The sequence below is a fragment of the Eretmochelys imbricata genome, chromosome 13 (assembly GCF_965152235.1).
Source record: "Eretmochelys imbricata isolate rEreImb1 chromosome 13, rEreImb1.hap1, whole genome shotgun sequence".
Lineage (NCBI taxonomy): Eukaryota > Metazoa > Chordata > Testudines > Cheloniidae > Eretmochelys > Eretmochelys imbricata.
The window spans coordinates 12,193,547-12,208,682 of record NC_135584.1 but is presented as its reverse complement, the minus strand read 5'-3'; the positions used below and the strand labels follow the sequence as shown (position 1 = coordinate 12,208,682).

Genomic DNA, 15,136 nt, shown 5'->3' with positions numbered 1-15,136 from the left:
TTTATGCCTCTTTCTCTAAAGTAATAAAAAAAACAGTTAAAAGCCAGAGGCGGCGTACAAGGATTGCAGACATTTATGCAAGACAATTGCACTGTTTTATTCCAAATAAAAGTTTTGCAGTTTGACATCGTATGAAAATGACATGAACAAACTGCAGACTGTTCACCTTGTTTCCATGTCCCATTTAAAAACCTATCCAAAAAGCCAGACTTCCGTTACGTTCCCGTTTACTCACAGTCACCTCAGTAACCACCGCTTTCTCTCAAACCAGGGCCCTTCAGTTTAATATTTAAAGAAAAGCAAAAAAAAATAAAAATAAAAAAAAAAATTCATTGTTTTCCTTCAGACCGAAGCTTATTCCCTCCCCCCACCCCGCCCCTCAAAAAAAAAATAGAAGTTGTCCCCCCCACCTCAAAAGTAATTTTTTTTTGCTTCTGTTGTTTTTAATTCACAGAAGTGTTGAGAGCTTTTTTTGTTTAACTCCAATAATCCTAACTGGCAACATACATGCAAACAAACAAACTCCTCTTGTTCTATAGGGAATGTATAAAGCAGTGACTATCATTAAACAACCCAGTAGCAGACTGTCCTGTATGGGTAACACTCGGGTGACTATGGAAATTGAAGATTTGCATAAGATGCCGTCTCTCTTGCAATGGTACTTCCAGGGTTGCCACTTCAACTTTAGGATTTTCCACCCCCTTCCAGCTAGTTTGTTCTTCACTTTGAAATGTATCCCTTAACAGTTTTGTGGTAGACATGATAGAGGCTTTGACCAACACAAGCACTGACATATTTATATTAAAAAATAGTGCAAAATTTCAACATTTATATAAATAACTCTAAACCCCTGCTTTTGATTTTTTCTGGTTTTTTTCTGCTTTTTTTGTTTTGTTTTTTTTTGTTTTGTTGTTTTTTTTTACAATGTAATACATACTTTTTGAGTTGGCACTCAAAAAATTGCCATTTTTTTCCTCCTAGTTCAGAAAACAACAAAACATTTTTTTTTTTTAACTAGGCCTCTTCTAATACAAAAATACTCCTGCTCCTCACACATACAGTTTCTCTTATTTTTTAATATATATTTATATATATATTGCAGATCTTTAAACAAAATGTTTTTGTGCAAATATTTTTTTTTAAAGTTAAGTGAAATAAAAAAAAGCATCCACACACACAGCTCAACTAGAAACAACACCAACCAACAACAACAACAAAAAATGAAGGACTACGGTTGATTCTTTTTTTTTTTTTTTTTTTTCCTTTTTAAACTTCTAGATGCAGCTCAATAAAGAAACGGTTTTGCAAGCTTTCTTGGCTTGTGCATTCAGACCAGACATAACAAGTAAATATTATACACAGAGTGGTAGGGGAGGGCTTCTTATTTTTTGCTCGTCTTCCCCAACTCTCTCTTTTTTCTTTTAATGAGAAGTGCAGAGTGTTCTTACTTTCGTGTTGGATTTTATTTTATTTTAAAAGGGGTGCCCTTTTTGCTTCTCTTTATCTTTGTTCCATGCGGTTGTGCTCTCGAGGCCATTGATTTGTGAATGGTGGAGTCTATTGCCCTCCAGTATCGAGGGCATGCCATTGTTGTTCTGCTGGTGCTGGAAAAACGTAGATCCCGGATAGTGACCTATCACCTCACTGTAGGTCGGCGGCGGTCCTTCCATTCTACCATTGCTTCCATAGCAGGTCGCGCTGATGCCAGAGTTACTGCTGGGTGGGCAAGGCCCTCCAAACACTGAATTATCTATCAAGTCACTGTCGAAGATGGTTCTATTGGGAGGGGCCCGGACCGATTCTCTGTTTAGTTCCATTTGCTGCTCTGGATCTCGGAGTTGTAGTGTGCAGGGTCCCTGGTAAGGGGGCGGCTCCTCTCCATCTGATAGGGAGATGGTGGGTGGGAGATCAATCTCGTGTTGCATGTAGGGGTACGTTGGCTGGAATCTATTAAAACGGTCCCTCTGCAAAAAGGATGGAACTGATAGTCTGTCTGTGGGTCTTGGAGTGTAGATTTGCTGCTGAAGACAAAGGAGAGAGAGTGAGTTTTGGAACATTTCAGCCTGTATCATAGCCTGCATGCAAACAGATGAGGTTATTATGCAATACCAGCCTTGTCCTTACCTCTGTTACTCCATTTCCTGACACTGTGCTTTCTGAAGGCCACAGACTTCCTTCCTACATTGGAAAGAATAGGAGGAAAATTGAGAATCATTCCTGTCCGGCCAGAGTCTAAACTGCCAAATATTTTCTAAGGAATTCTACCAAGTTACATTCTGGACCAGAACATCAGCTGGTGTAAATCAATGTAGCTCCAGTCAGCGGAGCCACATAATTTAGAACAGCGAAGTATATAGTCTTAGGTCTTAAAAACAGTCAATATTCTTACCTGCATTATTAAGAGCGTTAGATTAACAACACTGAAAGAATTCTCAAAATCTAATTTTCAACATTTATGCTTTCTATTTTTTTATTTCACTTACAGCTTGAATTGGACGGTGAAAACACCACCAGTGTTACTCTCTCTTTCATTAGAGTTGGTTTTTTTGGTCAGTTTCACTTTTTGGTGCTCAGGCACGAGAAACCTTGTCTGCGTTCAAGCATTGGCCCCAGTCCTACAATTAGATCCCACTGTCACCAACCGTAGGCATTCAAAAATCAGGAGCCAAGCCCCAAAACACCCAGTTTAGGGAGTCTCTCCTTGAAATACTAAAGGTTAAGTATTAGGACAACCACATACTTTGGAGTTAAAGAAAACGGATCTATAATTTTAGTTTCATACCACATATCTATGCAGCTGAAATGTCTGATAGCTGTGAACAAAGCCATTTTTTATAGGGAGTTTTGAGACTTTAATATTGCAACTGTTGACACGGGCACTGATTGTTTAGTCTATTTAATTGCATATGGCTTCCTTTGCCTACAGGAAGTAATGTTCTGTAAAGCTATTCTATGGTAAAATTCCCTCAACATCCAAAGTCACAAAGAGCACTTGCACCCACCACAGACTGAAATCCTGTCTGGAAACAAAACAAAACACAATTCCCCCATCCCCCCGCAAAAGGGACTCAAAACAATTAATACCAAAGAACTTTTGAATCACTGGAAACATCTAGTGTAAATCAATGGAATCAATGAAATCGAGGGAGCTATGCCAATTTACATCAGTTAAGAATCTGGCTCTTTGTAACCAAATGCATATCTCTCTAAAGGAGGCATGGGATTATGTTGTATGGCTAGGCAAGGAATGCAACAGAAGAGATACTACGAATATGAAGATGGCTGATGATGCACTCAGAAGTGAATACAGAGCCAACATATGGCTTTAAGACATTCACTGTGGCTGTACGCACGGATTAAAACTTTGCTGGCTTGGAGGTATATTTGATTACTGTTTGTTACCTCAATTAAAAGGAATCTGAACCAAAGGGCAGCAGAGGGAATCACTTTGAAACATTTAAGTGTTTACTTTGCAATGTCCTCATGGCAAACTTCCTGAGCAGCTAGTGCCTCACTGCCTTCTGCTAGATGTTTTATATTTAACTTAGCAGTGGGCAGTGCCATTACAATATCCCATCTGCTTTTCCATTTCCCCTGCAGTGATGTCAACCTGTTTCCACACGGGCAGCTGCTATGCAGCAGGAAGGACAGTGCTTTCCCCAAGGCAGAGGGAATAATGCCATGCCACTATATATGATTTTGGGTTTTGCACTGTATAAGGCAGCTCTCAAAAGGGGAGGTGAAATATTGTTAAGTGAATAAAGTTACTTTCAAAGCTCCCCTCCCCCTGGAATCCTCACCTCCCAACCCGCCTGTAGTATCCAGCAGTGAGCTCTTTGGGGCAGGGACTATCTTTTTGTTTGATGTTCTATAGTAGTCACCATACAATGGGGTCCATGACCAGGGCTCCCAGGTGCTACCAAGATACAAAAAATAATAAATCACAAGTGGATGGTGCCCAAGGGGAACTAGAACAGCATTAAAATGGAACATCCAGAAACTTAAGCAGTGAATGAGCGGGAGGCTGTGAAGTTCAGATCTAGATCCAAAGTCTGAAGTGGTTTGATCTGGGATTTTCTATTTAGGCTTTTTTAGGGCCTGATCCTGCAAACAACTGAGTTACCCCAATTAAATTAAGGGTGTGCTACAGTGTTGCAGGACTGGGGCCTTTTACAGTACCCATCATTATGGTGCCTGAGAACAGCTTATGTCTTATCTCTAAATATAGAAAGGAAAATAAAAAACAGTCCAGAAAAGCAGCAGCCAGAAGTGTGCAAAGTTTGTAGGCTGAAATATTAATCATGATTTTCTTTTCTTTTTTTTTTTTAAAAAAAAGACATCCATCTCCTGGCCATGGGAGCACTATAATGCCAATCCTAAACATTCCAAAATCATGAGGAAGGCCATCCCTCCACCCTCCCACCAAAATCAAAACCAAAACCACACCAACCATGAGATAACCAGATTTTCAAAGTATTACATTGGGAGTTATTATTATTTGGCTTTCTAACTTTTGAGCACTCAGGGTCATGAGTTTTCAAGCTTACCTCTGCATGTATGATGGCTAGAAACCTACTTTTTATTTCTTAAAAAGCTGAGATGGCAGTGTTTGTACATGACTCCATGGTCTAGGGCTTAAAGAAAAAAACTGCAAGACTCTCCATACAATTGTGTGAGATTATAACAATCTGAAATTTATTTATTTAAGAATTCTAACCATCTATTTACATGGCTGCCCATCACTGTAGTAGTATATGAGTACCTTCCATGTAAAATCAAATGGTAATAGCAACAGTGAAGCTTTTTGGGAGTTAACACTGTGCTTGGAGAAGGGTTTCTGATTTTGATTTCCTTTTCCAGGGAGTCAGTAGGGCTTTAGTAGTAGAAGGGGGTGTCAGTGTTTTGAGTATCATTCTCAGGGTGGAAAAGACTGTGTCGAAAGGAAGGTTTTGCAGTGTTTCCTAGAGACAGTCAGACTCTGGAGAAATGAAGGTATCTGTGACAGGCAGAGAAGGCAACAGAGAAATATGGTGCCAACAGTGGTCACATTAAAAACATTTGGGGGGAATTGTAAGGCTCTCTTCTTTTAATTGCAAATGTTCAGAAGCAAAACCATGTGGGCTCTAATGCAGATCTAAAATAAAAGAAAAAATGTAACCCAAGCAATAGGCCACATGAGTACTTCAGTAGATGGAAAGTGCATGGCTCCAGTGGGCTTCTCTGGGCATGAAAAAGTTTGCCTTTAAAAAAAGAACTTCTCAGTGTGCTCTGTGGATTGGCAAACCACTATCTAGTTCAATATAGAGAATGCGCAGGGATGACAGGCAGCAATTGATGTTGGAACATTGTTTTCTAGAGGGAAAAAAAATCATACTGGGCTGAATTTTAAATAGGCCACTTTTAAAATCTTTATTATGATTGATCCTTGTGTAATGAGCTTCCTGTTTAGCACACTAGGGGGCTTTTCTGTCCTTCCAGGAGTGCTCGCAGCATGCCAGTAACGAAAGTAATGTGTGGCTGTGAGTTAATTACACTGGATGGGGTGGGGATGAAGCTCTCCTCGGGGGGCTGGAGGTGGGGAGGAAGGAAACTAAGACATGATTCATAACTAAAAATAAAAGATAATGTGGCTTTTGATCTATGGAACTAATCTGTGTTACAAAAGTATTCCTTCGGTGGTAAATTCAAACAGGCTCTGAAAGTATTGTACACAATGCAAGCGGCATTGAACTGGCATAATGTAAACCTGCCAGGAGATTATCTTGGTTTTGCACTGCTTCCCTCCTTCCCCAAGCCCATGAGGTTCCACTTCCAAAGAGCTCTCAAAGACCATAGAGAACTGCACCAACTTTCTGTCCTGTGGGAGGTTTTAGCAGCTTGCTTTAAGCATAACACAAGAATGAATCAGAACCTTGCACATATCAGCACATAAGCCTCTAAATGCAGGCTGGTCCATCAAGAGCAGGCACCTTAGATCAGAGACCAAATCTGAGGGCTCGCCACACCTATGGAGGTCTAGTTTATAATAAAGTACATTGCAGGTGAGCTTTTTTTGCATAGATCTCTTAATTCCTGACATGTGAACATCAACCAACCCCTCACTGGGAGCAGAAAGATGCTTTCCTCATGCCAAGGTTATTCCCCAAGTGTCCATGATGGGGTGTCTTGCACACCTGAAGCATTTGGGATGAGCCATTGTCAGAGAGCCATGATACCAGACCAGATGGAAAGATGGTCTGATTTATTAATGAAATCTCTATGTAGCTTGCTGTGGGCTAGGAATCTTGCAAGAACAGATTCTCTCCTGAACTTTCAGCTCCTGTCGACTCTTGGCTGGATTGGAAGCATGACAAAAACAGCCTCTCTTCAGATATTTTGTTACTGGCAGAAACCAGGTGCATGAGAATTTAGGAAGAACGGCACCAAAGGTTTTTGACACTACCCACTGGGATCTGGATTCAGGTTAGAATTTCAGCTCTGATCCCCTGGCTTATTCACTCCAAACAGGGCAGATGCTTTTGTAAAATGCCTCATCTGCAAGTCACCGTAGTTAAAGAGAGTTCACATACACCCCCCCACCCCTTGCAGTTCACTCCTCTTGCCTGGTTTAAACAACTTGTTCATTCCCTCACTCCTTAGAGACATATTCCACATCAGACTAAATGAAGGGTCCTTTAACTGAATTGAATGATTTCACAGTTGAGGCTGTCTCTCACTTTGGCAAGAAGCCCTTGTCCAGGGGCCTCCGCTACCTTGGATTATTTCATGCGAAAGTGAGAGGGCATCTGTGGGATGAGGATGGTTTGTGTTCTTTGGGACATTAAACGAATACTGGAAAGCGTAGGCAGGTTCCATGTTACTACATGCTTTGGGCACTTCAATAGGTGTCACAAGGAGGACTTACTAGAACTCACTCTTTTGAATGTCAAGTTTCCTGTTTTCAAAGGGATAGCTTCATTTGATTCTAGATTGTAGGAAACATTGGATACATGGGAATGGTGCACCATACATGACAAACTAAACATCTGTTGGTGCTTTAGATTTATAGTGGAAACCTGTGAATTGGGAAAAAGTAACTTTCATTTTGCATGGATTTGGGGACATTCATTTTTACTTTCTGCCTATGGAAACTCCTGAACAGTTTCAAACGGATGAAGTATTCTTCCTCACTTCCTGTCCCAAACCGCTGAGCAGGGCTGCTATGTACTGCCTTCTACACCAGTGGTAGTTTGAAAGATTCTTATTGTTAAAGAGCTTTGGTATCCTTCGGAATGCAATGCAATATATGAATGCAAGTTATTGCTGTACTAAATGGTAGATCAAACAAAGAGTAGTGGAAAATCACATGTGCAGCCGCCAAGAAAAATAGAGATTCTATTTCTTTTCTATGTAGGTTTTTATAATGTGCTCATCACCATAGTGTTTGAACATCTTCCAGTTGTGCATTAAGCAACGTGACTAATATCTGTCATGATATTGGAATGGATTTTGACTGAATTCGTGTCAACACTACAATTAAAATAATCTTATTTCCTCTTTGTTCGAAAGAAGCAGTAAGCTTAAATTGCACCATGAACTTTTCAGGCATTATTATTTCAGGAAGAATTCACTTTGTTAGACTGACCATGTTTTCTGTGTTCTGCACTACAATAATGGGACAAGAAAACCTCGACAACATTGCTCTTCTAGCGGTAATAATGCAGCTTTTGGACCACTTCTACAGAACACCCTAGTAAATTCTGTATGATATTTGCACGCTCATCTCTGATCAAGAGTATAGTTTAGGGACTCCCTGGCCAATGCAATACCCAAAGGACTGCTGTATTTTGGGGTTATGTGAGTCAATAATGTGAATCCCATCCAGGTGTTTATAACTGGTGTTTTCAGGTTCAGGGGGATACAGGAATAGCCCCCTCATGCCATGCTGTGGTACCCCCTTTGAGTTAACTTCAGGCCAGTTAGTTGGCATTGGCATATGCATTCACAGCTGCAGGTCTGGACGTTGCAGAGCATAAAAATGCTGCTGTCCTTGCCCTCATGCAAAGTGTCCCACTGTAGACATGTGGTGGTTTTGTTCTCAAGGCACAGAACGCTAACTTGAAGTTTCTACACAAAATCCTGCACGACCCCAACCACCTGAAAGATTCAGCTGCTTGGAAGGTGCCTGTTCGTAGGGTTCTAAATGGCACAAGCACTTTACTATATGGGCAAAGGCAATCAAACTGGACTCCTTTCACCTTTAACATTTCACAAGCTTCTGATCATCTGGACAGCAATGCACACAGAGATGGGGGAGTTACTTACTGAAGATAGGTTCTCATCTCTCCGTCTTCCTTGACTGTGCCGGTTGATGAAGGATCGTGCAGAGAGTTTGTAGTGGTTCAGCAGACATGTGATAACGACCACCATCACCATCATCACCACCACGATTATGATTATCTGTACAAACTCCAACTCCGCTGCAAGAGACACAGACATGCATTTTGAGCCACCTTAGAAAGCAGCATGAAATACAGCACAAGAAATCCTAGACTGAGTTCCACCACGCAGCTAGGGGAGTTGCACAGCTGAATTGCTTCCATGGATGTTTCAAGCTCTCAGACACAAAAGTTCTCTGCAAGCTTCCACTCAAGCAACATAGAAAAGGGAAATGACTAGCACCAAGGAATAACAGCCCTCATACATAATAGATGAGGGTCTGTCTTTAAACGTGATCTGCAAAGACAAAATTATTCTAAATCATACCTAGATGTTGGCTTTATCGGCTTGAGTTGCGAGGCTAGAGTCCAGAGACCAAGTTTCTCAAAATCTCCCAGGGGTTTGGGTTCAGGCCCATCTCTACCAGAAATGTTTGCTAGATGCCTCCACTAACCAGGCTGTCCAAGTTTTACTTCTGTGCTTAATGCCTCGTCACCCTATTTAATGAAGGCACGCCTCAAATACTTCCGGTCTTAATTAAACAATTTTAAAAAATGTTTGGTTTTGCAGTACACTTAACATTTACATGGCCTTATTCAGATGAGGATCTGTATTAAATTTAGGCCTTAACAGCCTTGTGAGTTGGGTGAGTATTATCCCTGTTTTACACGTTTATAAATAGAGACCTGCTCAAGGGGTCACAGCAAGCCTGCAACACTTTGGAATCGATTCCCAGTCCCACCCACACTACAAGTCTCTCTCTCTAGGTCCAGTTAATCTGCCAAAAAAACACACACAGTGGATCAGACTTTGTGCTTTTCATGAGAGGACAGACATTGAATCTACACTGACTGCACCCCTCCCCACCACATCAATATACCAGATCTCCAGATGTCATTCAGTTCAGTGCTCAGCACAGCCAGCTGACAGTGGGGGCTTGAATGGTGTGAACTGGCACAAAGAGCCTCAACAGGTTACCAGTTAACTTCAGTGTGTCTCCAAGAGACGGACACTAGACAGCAACTGGTGTGGAATGACTCCTAAAGTCAAAGGAAATTGTTCCTCACTTGGACTGTAGCATGCATTGGCTGGAACTAGAAGATATCGGAGATAGCATGTAACAGTTTGACCGAGATGTCCATGCAATCCTAGTTCCGAGAAGATGTATTCAGCATCCAGGGAGAGCCTGGAAGCCACCCTGAGCAACTCAGCTCCCTGACAGCTGGCCAAGAAGTTACTCTAACTGTCAGCCGAACACAGATGCTCACCTGTTCTCTGGTGCTTTTCTATCTGGGCTACATTAGCAGAAGGAATCTCAGGAAAGTTGTTTTCCCCCCAGCAATATTTGTAAAGACTGGGGCCATTTCAAGGGAAAGAAGGGAGGAAAAGCAAAGCCAACAGTGCAGACAACTTAGATAGAACCTGTTCCTCCACAAGAAAAGCCAAAGAAACCACTTTTTCAAAAGCTGTGCCCTCCGCTATCACAGATACTGTAATTTGCATTAAAATGTAAGAGCGCCTAAACAGAACAGCATCACAGTAACATCTGTATGTGATGGGATGGCTTCTGCTGACTCAGGCAGATATTTTTAATGGAGCATTTTCCTTCTGGCAGCAGTGAAGTAAAAGCAAATAAAATGTCAAGCAAAACAGTCCAGGTGGCAATTCTGGCCAGTTACCTTGGAATTAACTCTGCTTAGCAGCAGCAGGGGTATCTGCCACCAAACCAGTCTTAATATTACATTTCCCATAGCACCTTTCATCCCAAAGCACCCCAAAACACTACTGACTGTGCTTACAACCTTCAAAGACTTTGGTATGTCTTGTGGTCATTGGGAATACTTGGGTGCTTAAATTTAAGCGTGAGAGCAGGTCTTTTCAGGATTGGAGCCCAGCTACCTACAGCACCACTGAAAGTGCAACTGCCTCTGGGGTGGAAGGAGGCAACTGAGTGGAACAATCAGTTCACAGTACCCTGCACAAACAGTGATGAATGGGAGTTTTAGCTAAGGCCCAGGGACAAACTCCACTCTCTTAAAAAGGGATCCATGGGATCTTCAACAGTAAAGCAGACCAGGTGCCCACATGTCATCGTGAGGGGCACAGCATGCCAACTACCTAGAACCGCTCTCTTTTAAGGTTTAATCTGAAAACCACACAGGCAGCATACTCTGTGGGAGAATGAAAGGCTATTTGACCCTGCTGGGATTGAGATGTGTGGTTCTAGAAAAAGAAGGATGTTTAAAGTGAGTTAATCATCTCTTCCAGGCACAACCCCCACATGATTAATTCTAATAGATTTCCCGCCCCAAAAAAACTATTAAGAACTCTTATAAATCTTCTTATTTATAGTAATGCAACTGCATAGGGAAAACTTCAGGTAAGGCTTCCCTGGAGAAAAATGTGTGCATTATATTGCTAGATTCCCCCCACCCCCAACACTCCCTTCTCAAACTTTTACAAAGCTATAACTTCCAAGCATGAGCTTCTTGGATATGGAAAAGGGCTGGAAAGGAGATGGCGGGAGAAATTTACCCAGCGACAGCAAAGAGTTCTCTCTCCCCTCCAGAGCCTTTCAAAGTCTCAAGAATCTAGATGTAATGCTCTCCACTGAATGGATAACATACAGTGCACATATTGTCCCCCAACACCCACGTTCACAGCTGCAGCCTGTCGCTTGGGCTTCTTTTGGGGCCCGTAATAAACAGAGGTCTTTAAATCCACTCCAGAGAAAAGGCAGCTCTGCACTTTCTACCTCAATGAGATACATGTCAAAAAGCCACACAATGCCATGAAGGGAAACAGTCACACAGGCCCTCCGCCTCATTTAAATATCTGCCATTAACATTCAAGGGCCCTTTGTAGAAAGTCTCCCTGCATGACCAAAAGGATGAGAGGCTTTAAACCAATACCCGGAGTCCTTTTGTTTCCTTCCAACCATGAGAGGTTAAAGGTAACAGGAACCCTGACAGGGAGACAATCCCCTTGTCCTTGTGTTAACTGCTATCGCCCTGGGCATGCTTGGTTGCTTCCTAGACAGCTCTAAGCACTTGGCAGACAGGCAGGCTGCCTTGAGGGTGGAGTTAGGGCAGACTGCATTTGGCAGTCCTATCACGCACTGCACAGGCCTCAGCCTTGCCTGACAAGGAGGAGGTTCATATAGGAGCAAGGGTTTTTTTTGTTTTGTTTTACTAACCAGATTTATGGCTGCCTGTCTGCAGGATAGAGGGGGTTCCCATAGTTGCCATCTATGTCTTCCGGGCAGCAGGAGACCTGCATTTTTGGGCTAGTCTGTGTTTCTTTAGAGAGACGAGAGTACCAGAATTGCAGAAGGCCAGACTTAACTGGGAGGAGAGATTCTGTTTCCTAATGGGGCTATTGTGGTCCTCTGCCCATTGGGAAACACCAAATGCCCTTTAAAAAAAGAAGGTTCCCTGGAGATGTTTATTCAGATCCAAAGGCCTGTTGTAAATGGCTGCTGTTCGGAGAGACAGACCTAACTGGGGAGGTGTCCCAGTTCACTTTCCTTTGGGTGGCCAGACTACAAGAGATGGCAGCATATTGCAACAACCCCTTTCAAACTCAGGTGCCTTTCTAAACTCCCATATTCCATCAGTTCTAATTAGAAACTCTCCACATCCAGCTACCGTACAATATACTTTCCAGCAAATATCCTCATCACCCCCCCTACTTTCCCTATAAGATGACACCAATCATGTGAAATCTGGAGAAGGAACCTCATTCAATTATTCAGGACGAAAAATGGAGATCACATAAGATGACTGGGTACTGTAGCAATATGGTATTCAGAATGCACCTGTACCATGCTAGGGATTATACACGCACTTGGCTTCACAAGAGTTTGCCATACACTCATTTCAAAAAATCTGCCAAAGTACAGATAGCAACTAAAACTGCAGTAGACACAAAGACTGTCTGCTACTCAGGCTGCAGTTCTGGTCTGCCTCTCCAATCTGAACTCTTTATGCTCTCTCTGAGCTATCCCAGCAAAGGTCCTGTGTGTTTTCTGTAACTAAGGCTTGGCACAAAGTCTAGACAGTGCACTTCTGAAGAACATTCCATTTCTAATGACCCTGCCCTTGTCAAAATGCCCAAGTTACTCAGTGACTCCATTTCAGCAGATGTATGACAGCTCTTTAAAGCAGAAGGGCACAGACAACAGCACACCTTTATAATGATGAGCCCTCTTTTTTCTCCTACATATTTGTAACAGAGAATATCAGCTCGATAAACCACCGTCCCACATTATGGAATGCTTTGCTTACCGCATAATTTACACAAAGCTGGATTTTAAAGAGGCAAGTCAACTTTGCCAGTGATGAAGTGTGACACATGTTTTGGTGACTAGAAAGAAAGAGAAAGGAAGGATATCAGTGACCAAATGGCTCATAAAACCTACGAAAGGGACATGGTTCTACTCCAAAAGATTCTGAAGACTGTCTAAAGAAAAACAAGACTAGCTGGTTATAAAGAAAAAGTTCTCACACGATGGGTGTGAGACTCATCAATTAGCCAAGTCTTGCTAAACTGCTTAAGGAATTTTGTTGGTATAAGTAAAGCTAAAGCCATCTGGGAGTGTTTTTCATATCCCTCCCACCTGTAAAACTCTTAGTTACCATGAGTCCAACCTCAAGTTTTATAGTCCTCTAAAAGCTGCATAAAATAGCGTTTGCATACACAAAAGTATCGTGACTGGAGAGTCTGGAATTGAACAAAGGATGTTTTCCCTGTGGGGAAGGTTGGGGATGGTGTAAGGGTCAGGAACATAGGTTGTTACTCTATCCCTGGTCCAGTACCAAACGTTGCCTAGTCTGCCACTAATTTAATTGGCTGATTACAACGTAGGTGCCAAAAGCTATTATTCGAACATGGTATGATTATTAGATAAGAGGAAATATTTCTTTCTGGGAAGGTTTTTTCTTTTTCTTTTAAAGGCAGCTGTTCGGAATATTAGAAGTGAATACTCAAATGAGGTAGATTAGTGGGCAGAGTGCAGGTGACATGATGAAATGGATTGGTTCTACAGTGTATCGCATAGCACTCACTACTTTTGATTATGAATTAGGCTGTTTAAATTTATAATTTAGTTTAACAATATGTGCTGTGTGGGAAAGTTAACATTAGAAAAAAAATTAGAACTTTAAATTTCTTAATTGGGAGGGAAATTACTTTTGTAATCTCAACATCCTACAAGCAGATTTTTTGCAGTATCATAGGTCCACTCCTCTCATTTCAGCTATTGTTTCTTCATATCCCATCAGTGCTCACTGTGTGGGTGTCCCGGGGCTGGAGCACCCACGGGGAAAACACAAAGAAACAAAAAAAGCCCAAAACAAACAGTGGGTGCTCAGCCTCCCCCTCCTCCCCAGCACCTCCCGCCCGCTGTGGATCAGCTGTCCTGCGCCTATGTCTATGCCCATGTCCTTGATCATTTCTCTTCGTCTGCATGGGGAAGCAAATGGCTCCTAAGCACCTAAAAATCACTAAGAGTGACTCTAGATTTTTACTGGACTAGCAATCAGAATCTGAACTTAGAGACTTTTGTGCATCTCAGCCAGGTGCTATCTATGAGGGATCTGCTAAGTTTTATAAATAAAGATTTCTCACCGTTGCATTGCCATCAATGTGCCTCTCATGCGGGCAATGCATCAGCAACTTTCAGCGCAGGTCTAGATGACAGGGTGATAGAGACACCACCAGCCACAAGTGTCTGGACATTATTGCGCCCATCACAGCTGCTACCTATGGGGATTGCATCAGTGAGATGCCTGCAAGTCTCATTCTGCCCCCAAACTCTAGCCTGCAGTGAGCAGCACAGCATCTGAGCCTGTGGCTAAGTCAGATATTTTGAGATGTGCTGTATCACAATAGGAAGAACATTCATGCGCCCTTTTGAAAAACAAAACAAAACAAAAATATCCCACACAATTTGCTCTTTCCAAGCGTCAAAAGGGCCAGATCTACTTGAAGCATCGAAGTTTATACCAACCCCTTTTTCTGTTTTAACTTGTATTCATGTGCTTCATTTTCAAAACTAGTGAAAACTCCCTGGAAAGCGGGATCTATATAGTAAAATTTCATTCAAATAGCCAGAGTCAAACTAATTAATAAACCCTAAAGTATCTAATAACCATGCAATTCAGCCACTGTGCAAATAAAAAGGGATGGGGTGGGGGGGGGGGAGGTGACAGGACTGCAAAGAATATCATTTATAATTCTGCTGGTGTCCTAAAAAAAAAAAAAACAAGAAAAAAACCCCACTCGTTTTGTATTTGGCTTCCTAATCATTGTCATTTTTCAATTAGAAGAGACCTCATTCCATTTCTGTCTGTAATTTCCCCCCAGGGAGGTGTTATGAATGCACCAGGCTTTATGAGATGGACAAATTTGGCTTCCAAATAGAAAGTAAGGTCACTTTAATTTAATTTAGCATAATTTTCACTCCTGAATACATTTCAAACTAACAGGTTCAGACACCACATTTAAGTGACAACCTGTTTCTCTATATTTTCTGTCTAGACAGACATTGCCGGTTTTGGGATCAGTGTGTGATCACTCTGCAACTATATAGATATAGATATATATTTACAGATTAACAAATTTCTGGAAATGGATTTTAGGGTCAAGTGAAATCACTTATCAAGTAGTGCATTCAAGTTTCTATCACTAGTCTGCCCTCTTAAACCAGTTCTCTCCT

General features: G+C 41.8%; 1 protein-coding gene across 4 annotated transcripts in view; it reads right to left on the bottom strand.

Moving 5' to 3' along the window:
• Positions 1-1,238: 1,238 nt before the first annotated feature.
• Positions 1,239-15,136, bottom strand: part of PMEPA1 (prostate transmembrane protein, androgen induced 1) — a 62,027-nt gene continuing 48,129 nt past the window's right edge. For 3 of the 4 annotated variants that reach the window (XM_077832254.1, XM_077832257.1, XM_077832256.1), the window contains 3 exons: positions 8,305-8,459; positions 2,125-2,178; positions 1,239-2,021 (listed from right to left, as the gene is read on the bottom strand). In XM_077832254.1, the coding sequence (XP_077688380.1) occupies positions 1,473-2,021; positions 2,125-2,178; positions 8,305-8,459 (758 nt within the window). In that variant the 3' untranslated portion in view covers positions 1,239-1,472. The remainder of the gene's footprint in view (positions 2,022-2,124; positions 2,179-8,304; positions 8,460-15,136) is intronic. The other variant, XM_077832255.1, reaches the window with a different exon arrangement.